Here is a 13,284-nt window from a genome sequence, read left to right as displayed (position 1 = left end):
GAGACGTTGGGTTCGTCTTGCCTATGAATGAAAAGACTTTGTGGAAGGAAAAGAGTGACGTTGGATCACCAGCTGGAGAAATAATACTGAAATTTCCAGAGTACCCTTATGCGGACTATAAAGAGGAGCAAACGAAAATGCTACAGGAAAACAAACCCGTGGGGTACTGCCACTGAGGAAAGGCAGCTCAAGTAACGGCTTTTGTCCAAAATAATTACAAACTTTTTTCTGCGATAAGAGGAGGAGCTGCATAAAATCTGCACACGTACATGAAAATCCTCTAGGGCTTTGTTTTCATAGTGTTCCTTTAGAAGCCTGGATATTGGAGAAGATAGTGAACTGCTTCTATTCCATGAGAATGTGTGGGGAGAGTCCGGCCCAAGGTCCATCAGATAACTAGGATCGTGACTTTAGCTCTGGATGCGATGACATTCTGCATGTAAACTGGCGGGGACGTTAAGTTAGATGAAATGCAGCCATTCAAAAAACGGAGGCGGTCCTTACCACTAACTACAGGAAAAATAATATTGCCAATATTCACAAGGTCATTCCAAATTGATCGGAGTGATGTTCGATACCAGGCTGAGTTTCTTGAGACATTTGGGTTATGCTCATGAAAAAATAGACAAGGCTTCAGGAATTCATTTGCCTTATATTAGAGGATTGAGGTTCATTTGCAGGTTGCTTGTGGCCATAGTGGTGCTACCAATTTGTCTACATACATACGTGAGGTTTATTTTTGGGTGGAAAGTTTAGCCGGTGCTGTGAAACGTGAACTCTGCATCCAATCGTCATATTGGCAATGATCCCTATAGATATACCATCGAATGAGGGAGGCTTCGCCTCTTTACGAGAGAATGAGAATAAATTAAACCGATGTGACTCCAGACTTCCGGAAAGCTATTAGGAAGCAATAATTGTTCACAGGATGGACAACGTTTCACTGCTCCCATCCATTAAGAAATGGGTTGAATGAAAGCAATGTTATTCTTATACCTAAAGAGAAATATGACGTGGATATAAGCAAACGGCTAACATTTTGGCATTATCGAAAGTCTTCGGTTGGTGATGACTGTGTAAACAATTCCATGGAACATAACAAATTCTAACGATGATCAGCTCTAATGTCCTTTAAGAATCATACTTACTTGCAAAGCAATTTGCAATAGCGTCTTTTCTTAGCACGCTCAGTGAAACTCATAGCTTCCCTCAGTTTCTTCGACGACGTGAAGAGCAGGGCTTCATCATCGGGGCTGAATCCTTTCGCGATCAGAGCCTTCATGCAACCATCAACTTCAAAGGAAAATAAAGAAGTTTGCGACAATTCACATAATCACAAAGTATTGATACTTACATAGATGATCCCTCATATGTGTTCGGAACTTTCGCAATTCCGCTCGGGTAGCTTCGAAGAATTGCATTTGGGACTCATTGAAATAGAAAAGATGCCATTCCTCGATATCTATTGATTTATAATAAAATTTAAGTTTAAAGAAATGCTTTAGCCTTTTTATGAAGGATTATTACTTGTGATTTCAACAAACTTTATTTCACGTAAACGGCAAAATTCCCGTCGTAAGGTCAGCAAACATTTGGCCAGGGGTGGAATAGCGTAGAAAAGATTATCCTCGAGGAATCTCTTGGCGTCATTGTATTTCTTCCACTTGATAGTCTTCTGCCAAACTTTAAATCCTTTCCAAATTCGAAAGTTATAGAATGAAGGAATTTTTGTGATTTTGCAATACATTGCAAATTCTTTTTGCCATTCACGTAGGTTGGTAAAGTGGTTTTCATTTCGGCTCCAAAATGTAACCCCATATCGACTGGCTGTGAAAAACTGTGTTTTGTCGACTTTTTCGTAAGGAACTTCGCTATAGAGGGAAATGGAATTTTATTACTATAATCTGAAGTAAAAAGAGTACAAATAGGTAATGAAACAATGGACTGTAGTGTTAGCAGTTGTTTTAGATATCTCTTTACCTGTGTGGAGTCGCCAAATCTCTCATCAGGCGCGTCCCTTCGTGCTGATAAGGGAATACCCGGCGAATGCGTCATGGGCATGTACATGCACGCAGCCGAAGATGTGCGTGTATGGTTATGCTTATGCACAGGGCGAGTAGGTCGGAAGTAAAGGCCCACCCGTGGTTAAAAATTGGCTATGGGAAGAATACCCAGAAATGAAACCAAACATGGAGGAACACAAGGAGAATAAAGCTACGGTGCAGTTCTTCGGAAACCCAGTACCGGCATTTTTTGCCTCAGTAGTGGGAATCTTGGCTATTGTGGCATCTAATGTTACAAGAGTACGGAAGGGACTGGAATGGCTCCATTAACGGACCCGTTCAGAAGGAGCCCGATTCTTCGCAGATCCCCTCCCACACGGGCACAAGCTCCCGCGATCGCTACCTTCAATGGAAAGTACGTAGCGGAAGTCTTCGAAGAAGAAAAATCCATGACGCCTAATCACCGGAGCGATGTTTTAGACAACGATCAGTCTGGAGCTGTCTTTACTGCTCTGGGTAAAAAGATCATGGAGCTATGTGAATTCATAAAGGAGCGCAGGAACATTCACCAGAATATAAGGGCCATGATAAGAGGCATCTGCTTGGCGTACGGCAAAGCCCAGGACGAGCGAGGGGGAAAGCCGTCGATTGAAAAAGTGAATCAGGCGACTCAAGTAATGCCTGTTCAAAATACAAAAGAGGAGAAACCGGGGAAGAGGCTGCGCGAAAAGCTGAATGACTCAACAGGCCAGCAAACCCCGAAAAGAAAAAAGGATTTAACTCCCACAAAGGACAATGTCAGCCGCATTAGACGGTCCCAGATGGGAGACCTTATGTTGGAGGTTAAGAAATCCAGGGATGTAAACGTGGACAAATTCTTGAGATCTTCTTCTAGATCACTATAATCTGCAAAGATACAAATGAAATCACGACGAAGGAGGAGGTTCGCGAAGCGTTGGAGAAGGAGTTTGATCTTGCCGGACTACAAGAGTCAGTGGTGAAAATACTGAGGAAAGCCTATGAGGGAACACAAACCGCCATCATAAGCCTACCAATAGAGACAACACTCAAACTGTTAGTAGCAGGGAGAGTGATAATAAGCTGGGTTGTGTGTCATCTTAGGGAACAGGAGGCGTTGAAGCGGTGCTTTAGATGCCTTAGCTTCGGTCACATTGCGAAGGAATGCACTAGTTCATATGACAGGTCGAAGCACTGCAGGAGATGCGGAGTGGAAGACTATATCAGCAAGGGCTGCAGAGTTGACCCAAATTGCCTACTGTGGAAAGGGAAGGAGGACGTGGATCATCGGCACATTGCAAGCAGTAGCAGGTGCCCGGAATACGGAAGAGCCTTTAACACAAATCGTAGATGAGGTTGATACAATGATACAAATCAACCTCAACCAATGTGAGGCAACGCAGGGTCTACTCTCGCAAACCATCCGCGAGAAAAACATCTATGTGCCATAATGAGGGAGCCATATCGAAATCATGGTAGTAGCATTTGGGCCAAAGACCAAACAGCGCTATGGGCTTGTGGAGAACAAGTCTTTGAGAAAATAATGGAGAACCCGGAGGAGGACTTTACCAGAGTGAAGGTGAAAGGCGTCTACATCTGCAGCTGCTATGCATTCTGGCGGCTGCTGTGCCGTGTTGGCGCCTGATGTCAAAAACGCATTCAACTCGGCCAACTGGAACAGAATTAAAGGGGCGTTAGCTGACATAGGTGTCACCGGGTATTTAGAGAATTTGTTGGAAAACTACCTCTCAGAGTGGGCTCTTTGGTACGGGACGGATTAAGGCCCCAAAGAGTGCATTGTCACAGCCGGAGTACCACAAGGATCAGTACTTGGCCTCTGTTGTGGAATATCATGTATAATGGGGTGCCTGCTCTTCCCGTCCCAGAGGGGACTACGATTGTCGGCTTTGCTGAGGCTACAAAGGACCGGGCTGACTTTAGCGGACGCGAAATTGGAAGCGGTGTTAATAATCCACCGCAGGAAAAACAACACTGTGAAAATGGAAGTCAGTGAATATACGGTCGTATCAATACCGGCTATCAAATACATGGGGGTAATAATTGACACCAAATTCAGTTTAATGGAACACCTAGAGTATGCATGCCAAAAGGCAGCCAGTGCCACCACGGCACTTGCAAAAATGTTGCTGAATAATAGTGGGCAGAAACACTGCCGGAAAGTGATGTTAGCCGGAGTGGTGCGCTCCATCCTGCTCTACTAGTTACCTGTGTGGACAGAAGCGTTTGCAAACTCTAAGAGACGGAAGCAGTTGAACTCGGTTCACCACACAGAACCACAGAACCACATCAGATGAGCACAACAGTCTTTCAGGCTGAAGTGTATGCGATCCTAAGGGCGGTAACCTGGATGACTGACGAGCCAAGCTGCATTGAGGGCATGGAGTAGGACTTTGTTCACTTCAAAAATCGTTCAGGAATGTAGAAACCGATTGAACTCTGTTTCTAGATACGATACGGTGAAATTACCCTGGGTACCTGATCTTTGCGGTGCAGAGGAAAATGAAATCTCGGATGCCTTAACAAAATAGGCTTCAACTTCCCCCATGCCCGGATCGGAACCAGCAATTGGGGTGTCAGTAGTATTGGTTGATGCTGCTATCAAAAACTGGGAACAAACTTCCCATAATGATAGGTGGCGAAACCTTAATGCTGTTAGACACACCAAACTTTTCCCGTCAGAACCAAACAAACATACTGGAAAGTTTGTCCTGTCGAAAAGGAAAACTTGCAGAAGTATTGTGGGCATTCTGACTGGCCATATTTCACTAGCTGGGCATATGTTCAGAATTGGAATTATCCAAGATGATACATGTCCATCCTGTAATGAGCGCGGAATCCACGGAACATTTTCTATATGAGTGCCTCGCCAATGGACGCATCAGACACCAAATTTTTGGTGCTGATGTGCTCCAACTGCAGAGGTTAGCAACCCGTTAGACGGGGGAATCGAGTACAATCGGCCACTATGGTCTGAGTGCTCAGAGGCTTTGTCTCTCCCCACCTGAAACACACACGCACAACCCCAGTTGCGATTTTAGCGACAGAATTACTCTCATAAGATTTAGATAAAGCCCTTAAGATGTTTGAGTTAAATGGTGAACTTTATATGAAGATGCAATAAGCCCTTATCCTTGCGATGTGTATAAATAGAGATAGCGGGTGAGTCCTGCTTATAGTACATACTGTGCCGGATAAAAGATAGATAATAAATGGAAACTTACATTAAGGAATACGGTGTGAAATATTCGCTGCTCTTTGGTACGGTGTAGGTCAAGTAGACAAAACTGTCATCTGTGAATTTCGAAACCTTTTCCTCTATAAGCTTATTCAAATCCGTTGTTGGCGGCGGTAACTTTTTGGTAGTTTTTACTTGCTCCATCTTTTTTGCGTCTATGCTCTCCTGAAGTTTGGTTTCATCCAGGTGCAATTTGATTTGCTTCTTTGGTATTAACTTAGGCTTTGCTGTGGGTAAGAAAAGCGAGCTTTCGTTTGTCAATATATAGCATATAATAATATTAATAATTATTGGCGCAACAATCCATATTGGATCAGGACCTTAAAGTGTGTTAGAGCACTTCATTCAAGACCGTAACGGTACACTATAGCATAACAGTACCCTGTAGGAGGCAATGTGGTCAGCATTACGCTCGTCCGAGATTATTACCCTGATTTGACTCAGGTACTCATTCACAGCTGAGTCGACTGGTATCCGACGTCAAATCACGATACAAATCCCTCTGCCGAGATTTGAACCGCGACCTTCCGTACGACAGCCTTGTGCTCTAACCACTCAGCTATCCGGACAATATTTATAGCATATAATCAAACAAATTAACTTTTGGATAATATTCCGTTAATTCTACCATTGCCTTAGATACTCATTGCATCCGGATGTAACTACAATTATGTAAAGTATTGAAGAGCTTCCGAAAAAAATCCTTACCTTGAAGCTTCCGAACCTTCAATTCACCACTAGTGGGTGGAAATTCCCGAAGACCAACCTGAAAAGGGGAACAATTAAAGACTCTAATTTTGCTCTAGACCCATTTGCTTTTTCCCATCACTCACAATAATATCTTTATTTTCGAAGCTGCTCGATTCATACTTCGTGAGGCATTTTTTATGCGGAATATGAAACGGAGCTGCCTCGCATCGGAGTCCTGCGGCTCCGACATGTCGAAGTGCCTTTTTGGGATGATCAGGCAGCGAAGCAATTGTAAATTTAGGTCGGTTATATTCCAGTTCCTTTCCATCAGTATTGCTTTCCGATTTCCGCAGAGAGCTATCTGCAAGGCTTTTCTCCTGTTGGGAATACATTCAGAGTTAAAAAATAATTTTTCAGTTTTTATTTTAAAGTTTTGCGTTTCGACTTTTTATTTCGAAACGAAATATTGCATTTTAAGGGTGACGGATATAAACTATATTTCAATGTGAAAGATGTCAGACGGACATTGTTGCTAGGACACAAAAATGTTTATTAAACATTTCCATGGCGATAGAGAGAATTTGTAAAAATTGTTGTGAGTGTTGATTTTGTACCGAAATTCGTAGTTCAGAAATCAAAATCAGGTGCGAAGTGTTCAGACGGCATACGATACTTACGACAAATCAAACTATTCAAACCCCATTAAAATAAAAAGAAACTATTTAAAAATAGAGCAAATCAGAGCCCAAAAGAAACAGGAAACACTTATTTTCGGAGTTTAGAAGGCGTTTCAGGTTCCTAAAAAAGGTTAGGATACTTTTTTCCAATTACATACCTCGACCGAACCTATTTACCAGCTCTCAGCTATTTGGCCTAAAACACGGTGATCCGGAATTAGGCAATTTTCCTAGAATTATCAACGTTAACAAAGATATCCCAGCCTATATACCACATTGTTCACCTTCTTGGCCACGAATGAATATCCTTTTCTTCGAGTTTTCAATATTAGGCGATATATCGACCTTTAAAGTTTTTTGGGAAATATACATATATATGAATATGCTATATATGAGTGCCATTTTCCCCTTGGTGGGGTATAACGCGTCATCCATACCTACGTGCCATCGTTCGTATAATAGTTACCTGAAATGCGCCTCAGCTCCGCCAACAATTTCCATGCACTCCTTCTCCACTGTTCTGCGTCAAGTGCCCTTGGGGTGACCCACTCGTCAGCCATCTTGGAAGAGTGGATTCAGTGCATGGCATAGCCGGTAATGTAATTGTTTGCCCTTCTTAATGTATGACCAATCCACTGCCATTTCTGCCGTCCGATCACGGTGCATATGTCAGACCTGCGCGCCAACCATGCTCTTCGTTTGTGATAAAATCAAGCCAGCAGCAAATAGGCGTTGACAAGGGCTTGGAACTTTTATGTAACAGTGGGAGTTACTTCCTATGTCCACCTCCCATATAGCAACACAGAAAGAACGTTAGCACAGAATAGTCTCAACTTGATGTTAAAATAACTGGATGTCCGGATTTTAAACAAGGTAGCGAATCTAGTGGTGCTAGCGTCGGGCAACATCCAGTTCAGCTCCATTTTTAAAGTTTCTCTAAAGTTCTTAGAAGATTTGTCAATTTTTCGGTAATTACCGTCATTTTTCGGCCCTACACTCCGCACATTCTTCTCCGGCTCTGCTCGTCCTCCAAACTGATGCTCACTAATTAAACTCGTTTTAGTCGAATTCTTACAATACCCTGTTGTTACAATCCCGGCAGACGCTGGAGTTTAGATACTACTACTACTAAATGCCAAGCATATAGGCTCGAACGATCCTACCTACTTAAAGGATAAAGGAACTCTGGTGGTGGAAGCCACTGTTAGGTTAATGGGGGAACGCGTCGAAAACTCTCCGCAACATCGAGTACGTATGCAAACTGGTGTATTTATGCATGGTTTGAACCAAACTGTGTAAGAGTCGCAGAGCATCATGGTCACGACTTATTGGGTGCAATATCTGACAATATTATCGGAACTGCAACCGTCTTCTCGAGACACCAAATTTCTTCGATTTCCCGAACCAGTGGCTCACAGTTCACATTTTTTTCCATGCACTTCTGTTCAATTTTTGTTCAATTTTGTTGTTTACGGATAGAGGAATCCGGACCAAACCAAATGAAGAGCAACTTGCTTTTTATACACTTTTTATGGTCTACAGACTGCTCTTTTTGGGTTCAAAAGCCAAAGTTCAGAAATTTAAAGAGGGATGAAGATCATCATCATCAAAAGGAACGTATAACATTTGCGAGCCGCTTCGGACACGCTGCTCCCAGGGCAGAGGTGAGGCAGCGTCTGATGAGTTGCCTTTGCCCTAGTACGAAACCGTAACCGGCTTCGTCCCTCTTTTAATTTCTGTTCAATGTTGCGATTATAGGGGATAGCAACAACAATAATATACGCGAAGCGACCCGTCTTCCCAACTAACAGCACATCAGGCTTGTTGTGAAATATGTGGCGATCAGATCGATCATCGATAGAACTTGCTGGTCTCAATGCATGCCGGAACCAGAACTATTGTACTGGCTGCTGCTCGTACTAGTAAACTGGACATGTTATCGTGATTAGTCAGTCCATGCTTCTATGCAAAGTTTTGATGAATCACCTTACATACAGCATTATGCCTATTCGTGTATTACACCGGTGCCATTACAGTGTAGCCAGAAATGAAATGGTCCAACGTCTCTGACGCCGAATCACATATTCTACACTGGTCGTTCTCCACTCGTTCTTTCATTATGAGCTTTTTATAAGCTCGTGTGGCGACCACGTCATCCTGAATGGCACACATAAATTCCTCCATCTCAGCAAAGAGGTACCCAGCACACAGCCATCTGTTCGACAAATGCAAATCGACAAATGGCTGCCAAGAGCAATTCACATGTTTACCGTACCGTACATTGCCTTCAAACTCTCATTCATCAATCCATTTTTAGTCTGACTTCACCCAACTCAGAGGATTGAAAAATCGATTCTTCAAGTTAAGTTGATTCAGTCCACAGTCTGCCTTTCAAACAATCGCATACAAAGAACTCGCCTGCTCTTTGCTACAAAAAAATAATCGCGTAGCGAGCTGACGTGGCGGTGATATTGTGCCGCCACGTCAACCGTACCCCACCTCCAATATCACTAGACAGGTTCATCCACTCTGTAGCAGAATTTGGATGATGCAATTGGAATTTGAACGTATCCTCGGCTGGACGTTTTCCAGGTCGGTTTTCGTCCACGCTAATATTTCGAATGCATAAGCCAGTGAAAGGATAACGAACACATTCAGTGCTCTTATTTTATATACGATTTCAACACTAGCTTCACACATCGCAGGAATTCAGACAGCATAACATCAGTCAGATGACGAACCCGTTCATATGTTCCTTGTAGAATTCCTAGGTACTGTCTCGGTCATAACTTGGATATGGATGTCGAGGGAAGCGGTTCGTGATGACCTTTGCGAATGGTTTGGATTCGACACTTGTCTGCTGCAATCTGCATTGCAATCCGCAATTGGAAGGATCCATAAACCGAAGTGGACTTCTAGCCTGCTGTTGGCGGATCCCGACTTCAGTATTAAATCAGAGATCTGTCTGATCCATCCAGGAGACGACGGAGTAGTCCACGCGATTACGGTTCAGTATCGCAGCTCTTCAAGGAAATAAGTTGGTACGGCGAACCTGTGTCCTTTACGGGTAGAGCTACCAAACGACCAAAAACAAACAGGTTCAGCGTCCGACTATACCAATACTAGGTTGAATTCTATATGGACGAACTGGGGGAATCATAAGTGGTTCGTGGATACCTGAGGATTGAGAAGGGCTTTCCGATACAGATGATGATCAAGGATAGCCAAAATGACGGAGGTACTAGGACAAACCAGAAGAATGTGCCGCCATTTTTAGGGCAAACGACGATGTATACAGTGACATTGATGAACTCCAGCTCGTGGAACTCCAGACTACGATCCGACAGAGGATCCTATTGAACGTTCGGGTTAAGGCATATCATTCACTGTCTCTAAGTCGATTCGGTGAGTTTAAGTGTTCAGGTAGTGTGGGGATTATTACGACGAGCTGGACACCAAGTCAACTAGAATTTTATCCACGCTCTATGACTGTGGTAATGAAAAACACGCTTACGAAAACTATGAATAACGTCCGTAACAAAATAGGACTTTCATTTGAAATACTACAAACACCGCTAGAACGCATGTTGCTGCATAGAGGGGACGATCAGATGAGAATCTTCGGCTTCCTCTGCATAGTAGCACCACATGACTATTGGTTGCTTCATGTTACCACAATTGCCCGCTCTGATGGGGAAGGGCTATATTTGGTTCCTCGGATCGACGTTCTCACGATCGCCATTGACTACGACCACGAAAATTAGAGTGAAATTATGCGGTGTTTCCAACGATTAATTAAATGAAGTAATAAAAACTTGTTGTTTCTTTTTCGTTGGTGTGGGTATTTATTCTTGCAAATACCGATATTTCGGGAACCACTTGTTCCCTTCATCAGTGGCAACAAGTGGTTCCCGAGATGAAAGGAACAAGTGGTTCCCGAAATATCGGTATTTTCAAGAATAAATACCCACACCAACGAAAAAGAAACAAGTTTTTATTACTTCATTCACGAAAATTATTTTGAGTTCAACGAAGACTAGCTTTTATCTTGTAACTGCCTTAGCGAGAACTTTCGTCCAAGGTCATTAAGCACAACGACTAGGTGTCTAACTGCGCAATTGACACAATCTTCGAAAGCCCATTCAAACCGACATGCCCGTTGTATGCTGCTTCGAGAAACAGGGAAACTTGGAAGGAGTTAGTGGCTAGCAATAACTGGCTATATGTCACGAACGGAACAATGATGGTCTCTCTAACTTGTAACGGGCAGTGACGCGAGTTTGGAAAGCATCGGTAATCTACAGACGGACGGCAGGTGTAGCATCCAGATCAACAGCACTCGGGTCCGTAATTTTACGGCTCCACGAGCGACTTATAGTTTTAACTAGACTGAATTTAAAAACAAGTCAGAATACCGGAAGCTGGGTGTTTCAGGTAAAATATTTTTCTAAACTCTAAGATACATATATGTACATACATATCAACGACATAAATACTGTGTTCCTCCTAAATAAACAAACATTGTCTATTACCGCATTGATAAATTGATCTAACCCATCTCCGCTCATTTCCACTTTACTCCGTGTACAAAAGGTAGTCCCTGGAGCAATTGACACTGATATGCAAATAATTAGAAAGAAAACTGAAAGGAGCTCATGGACCACCAATTTCACCCTCCTTTCGCATGTATGGGGAGCCTTCCTTCAAACTTAACACAAAATAGCGCCACTCACTGCATATAAAGGGACATACAGACCACATTTTCTCACCAAATTTCGTGACAATCGGATCAGCCGTTTCCAAGTAAATCGGGTGTGACAGACTATGTTTCACACAAAACCTTAAAAAAACAAACTTTTAAATTTCTTACGAGTTTATTCCGGCAACCCATCTCATGGGAAAATTTTGATTGAGGTTCAAGTTTTCTACGCTTGTCTCTATGGTTAGTGTAATGTTATCGGCATGCACCTGTAACTCGCCCGGTCGAGCCATTTTCCAGATTTAGCTCTTTCATTTCGCGTTTGTTTGATTTTCGGGTTCGGGTGGAGACCCATGCATCGGTATAAGGACACTTGAAGTTCTGTTAAATAACACGTGAGTTACAGAAGGTTCAAAAGGCACCCCACATTCCTGAGGCTAGCAAAGCGGGAAGCAAGCGCGTGTAGACGGGACCCTTCGATGGAATTTCAATATTTGCGTCCGGAATTTTGGGATAATTCTCCCCCTTAGTAGTCTCCGACCGCCCAGAATCGCCTTTTGACCATCGACCAATGAATATAGCCATTACCTCTTTTCGCCCTTCAAACTTCTGATCGCAAATTGGGCTCTTCTTGTCGAATTCTGAATATTATTTTGGTGAATTTGTTGACTTCACCAGACGACATGCATAGCATTTTTCTGCTTTTCGTTCCTTGAAATGGGTTATGATGGAAAACAATGAAATTCCAGACAATCAAACTTCAGACTGAAATCACCCCATTCAAAAGGAAATAATCTCCTTCCAGCCTTGATGAATTATGTGGCATTCCCTGGATGCGAGGCATACGTAGCTCGCATCCGTGTGCTATTTGCGAAAAGATGTTTTTCGAAAGGAGAATAGAAACATCAATTTCTTCCCGACATTTTCCTTTATTCTCGAGCAGAACACATTTACTTTGTTACTATTGAAAACTGAAAAGCTATTAAACATTACGCTTGCTGTTGTTGCTTCCTTTCGATTCGTTTTTGACGTTCCATAAGCCGCCGCTCGCGCTCATACTCTTTCATTCGAAGAACGTAACTGAAATGGAGAAATGGCGAGGAATTATCATTTTGAATCAGAAAAGTTTCATGGGATTTACTAGAAATAGCCGTTTTACTTACTCTTCATATTCGCATGTAAGATAGTCGTGTTTCTCATGGTGGCATTTGTAAACAAACGGGAAGGTGTCGGTACGGCAAGCGTGATATTTGAGTAACTTGTGAGCGCAATAATCTCGGGCGTCTAGGGGTAACTTGGCTGACACCATTTCCTCTTCCGTTGCAACCATGACTGAAAGAGGAAGGATTATATTTAAGAAAGCTACAGATGTAGTGTTTGAGACATGAGTTGGTAAGTCTTGGCCAAATTCCCAATTATATTGTGAACATTAACATCGAAGTCAGGAACCACCTCTGTAGGCCTAGCACTTCGTATAGTGACTGACTTACTTGTATTTACTAGACCTAACCTCATTTATTATATAATTAACTTTCCGATTGTTGTCAAGTTTCGATATTAATGTTCACCACTTTAGTTATTGATCTGGATGTAAATTAGATGCTGATCCATACATAAAATCAACTGAAAAACCTAAAAGAATCTCATTCACCTCTTTCCTTCCGGCCATTGGGGAAACCAAAGTTCGGTTCGAACTGCGATTCCTTTAACGGATGAGGCGTAACGTCTGGTTTGTAATGTAGAGCGTAGGCATTTCCCATGTCGCTGGATGTAAAATTCACACCCTCTCCGCCAGAAACTGAATATTATATGCGAATGAGAAACGTCTCTATTAAGAAACTCTAGACAGCAAACGTCAAATTTTGACGTAGACAGTCGGCACTAACCTTTCAACCTGATCAGCTGCGTGAGGTTCGTACAGAAGTGAGCGTTCGGAATGAA

At 42.7% G+C, this 13,284-nt stretch overlaps 2 protein-coding genes across 2 annotated transcripts in view; both read right to left on the bottom strand.

The window, feature by feature from the left end:
• The window catches only part of LOC119647098 (dynein heavy chain 6, axonemal), a 67,746-nt gene extending 60,120 nt beyond the window's left edge, over positions 1-7,626 (bottom strand). Inside the window, exons 1-7 of the mRNA XM_038047869.1 lie at positions 7,621-7,626; positions 6,111-6,344; positions 5,986-6,043; positions 5,264-5,504; positions 1,528-1,871; positions 1,355-1,462; positions 1,149-1,293 (exon numbers count right to left, since the gene is read on the bottom strand). Of these exons, the coding sequence (XP_037903797.1) occupies positions 1,149-1,293; positions 1,355-1,462; positions 1,528-1,871; positions 5,264-5,504; positions 5,986-6,043; positions 6,111-6,344; positions 7,621-7,626 (1,136 nt within the window). The remainder of the gene's footprint in view (positions 1-1,148; positions 1,294-1,354; positions 1,463-1,527; positions 1,872-5,263; positions 5,505-5,985; positions 6,044-6,110; positions 6,345-7,620) is intronic.
• A 4,626-nt stretch (positions 7,627-12,252) lies between these two features.
• Positions 12,253-13,230, bottom strand: LOC119646544 (NADH dehydrogenase [ubiquinone] 1 beta subcomplex subunit 7). Its single transcript, XM_038047016.1, has 3 exons — positions 12,995-13,230; positions 12,507-12,675; positions 12,253-12,423 (listed from the first exon to the last, which is right to left on the bottom strand). The coding sequence occupies exons 1-3, from the start codon at positions 13,101-13,103 to the stop codon at positions 12,333-12,335; spliced, it is 369 nt and encodes a 122-aa protein (XP_037902944.1). The 5' UTR covers positions 13,104-13,230; the 3' UTR covers positions 12,253-12,332.
• Positions 13,231-13,284: the final 54 nt, after the last annotated feature.

This window comes from Hermetia illucens, chromosome 1 (assembly GCF_905115235.1).
Source record: "Hermetia illucens chromosome 1, iHerIll2.2.curated.20191125, whole genome shotgun sequence".
NCBI classification, from domain to species: domain Eukaryota; kingdom Metazoa; phylum Arthropoda; class Insecta; order Diptera; family Stratiomyidae; genus Hermetia; species Hermetia illucens.
The sequence above is the reverse complement of the archived record's forward strand: the minus strand, read 5'-3'. Positions and strand labels throughout refer to the sequence as shown.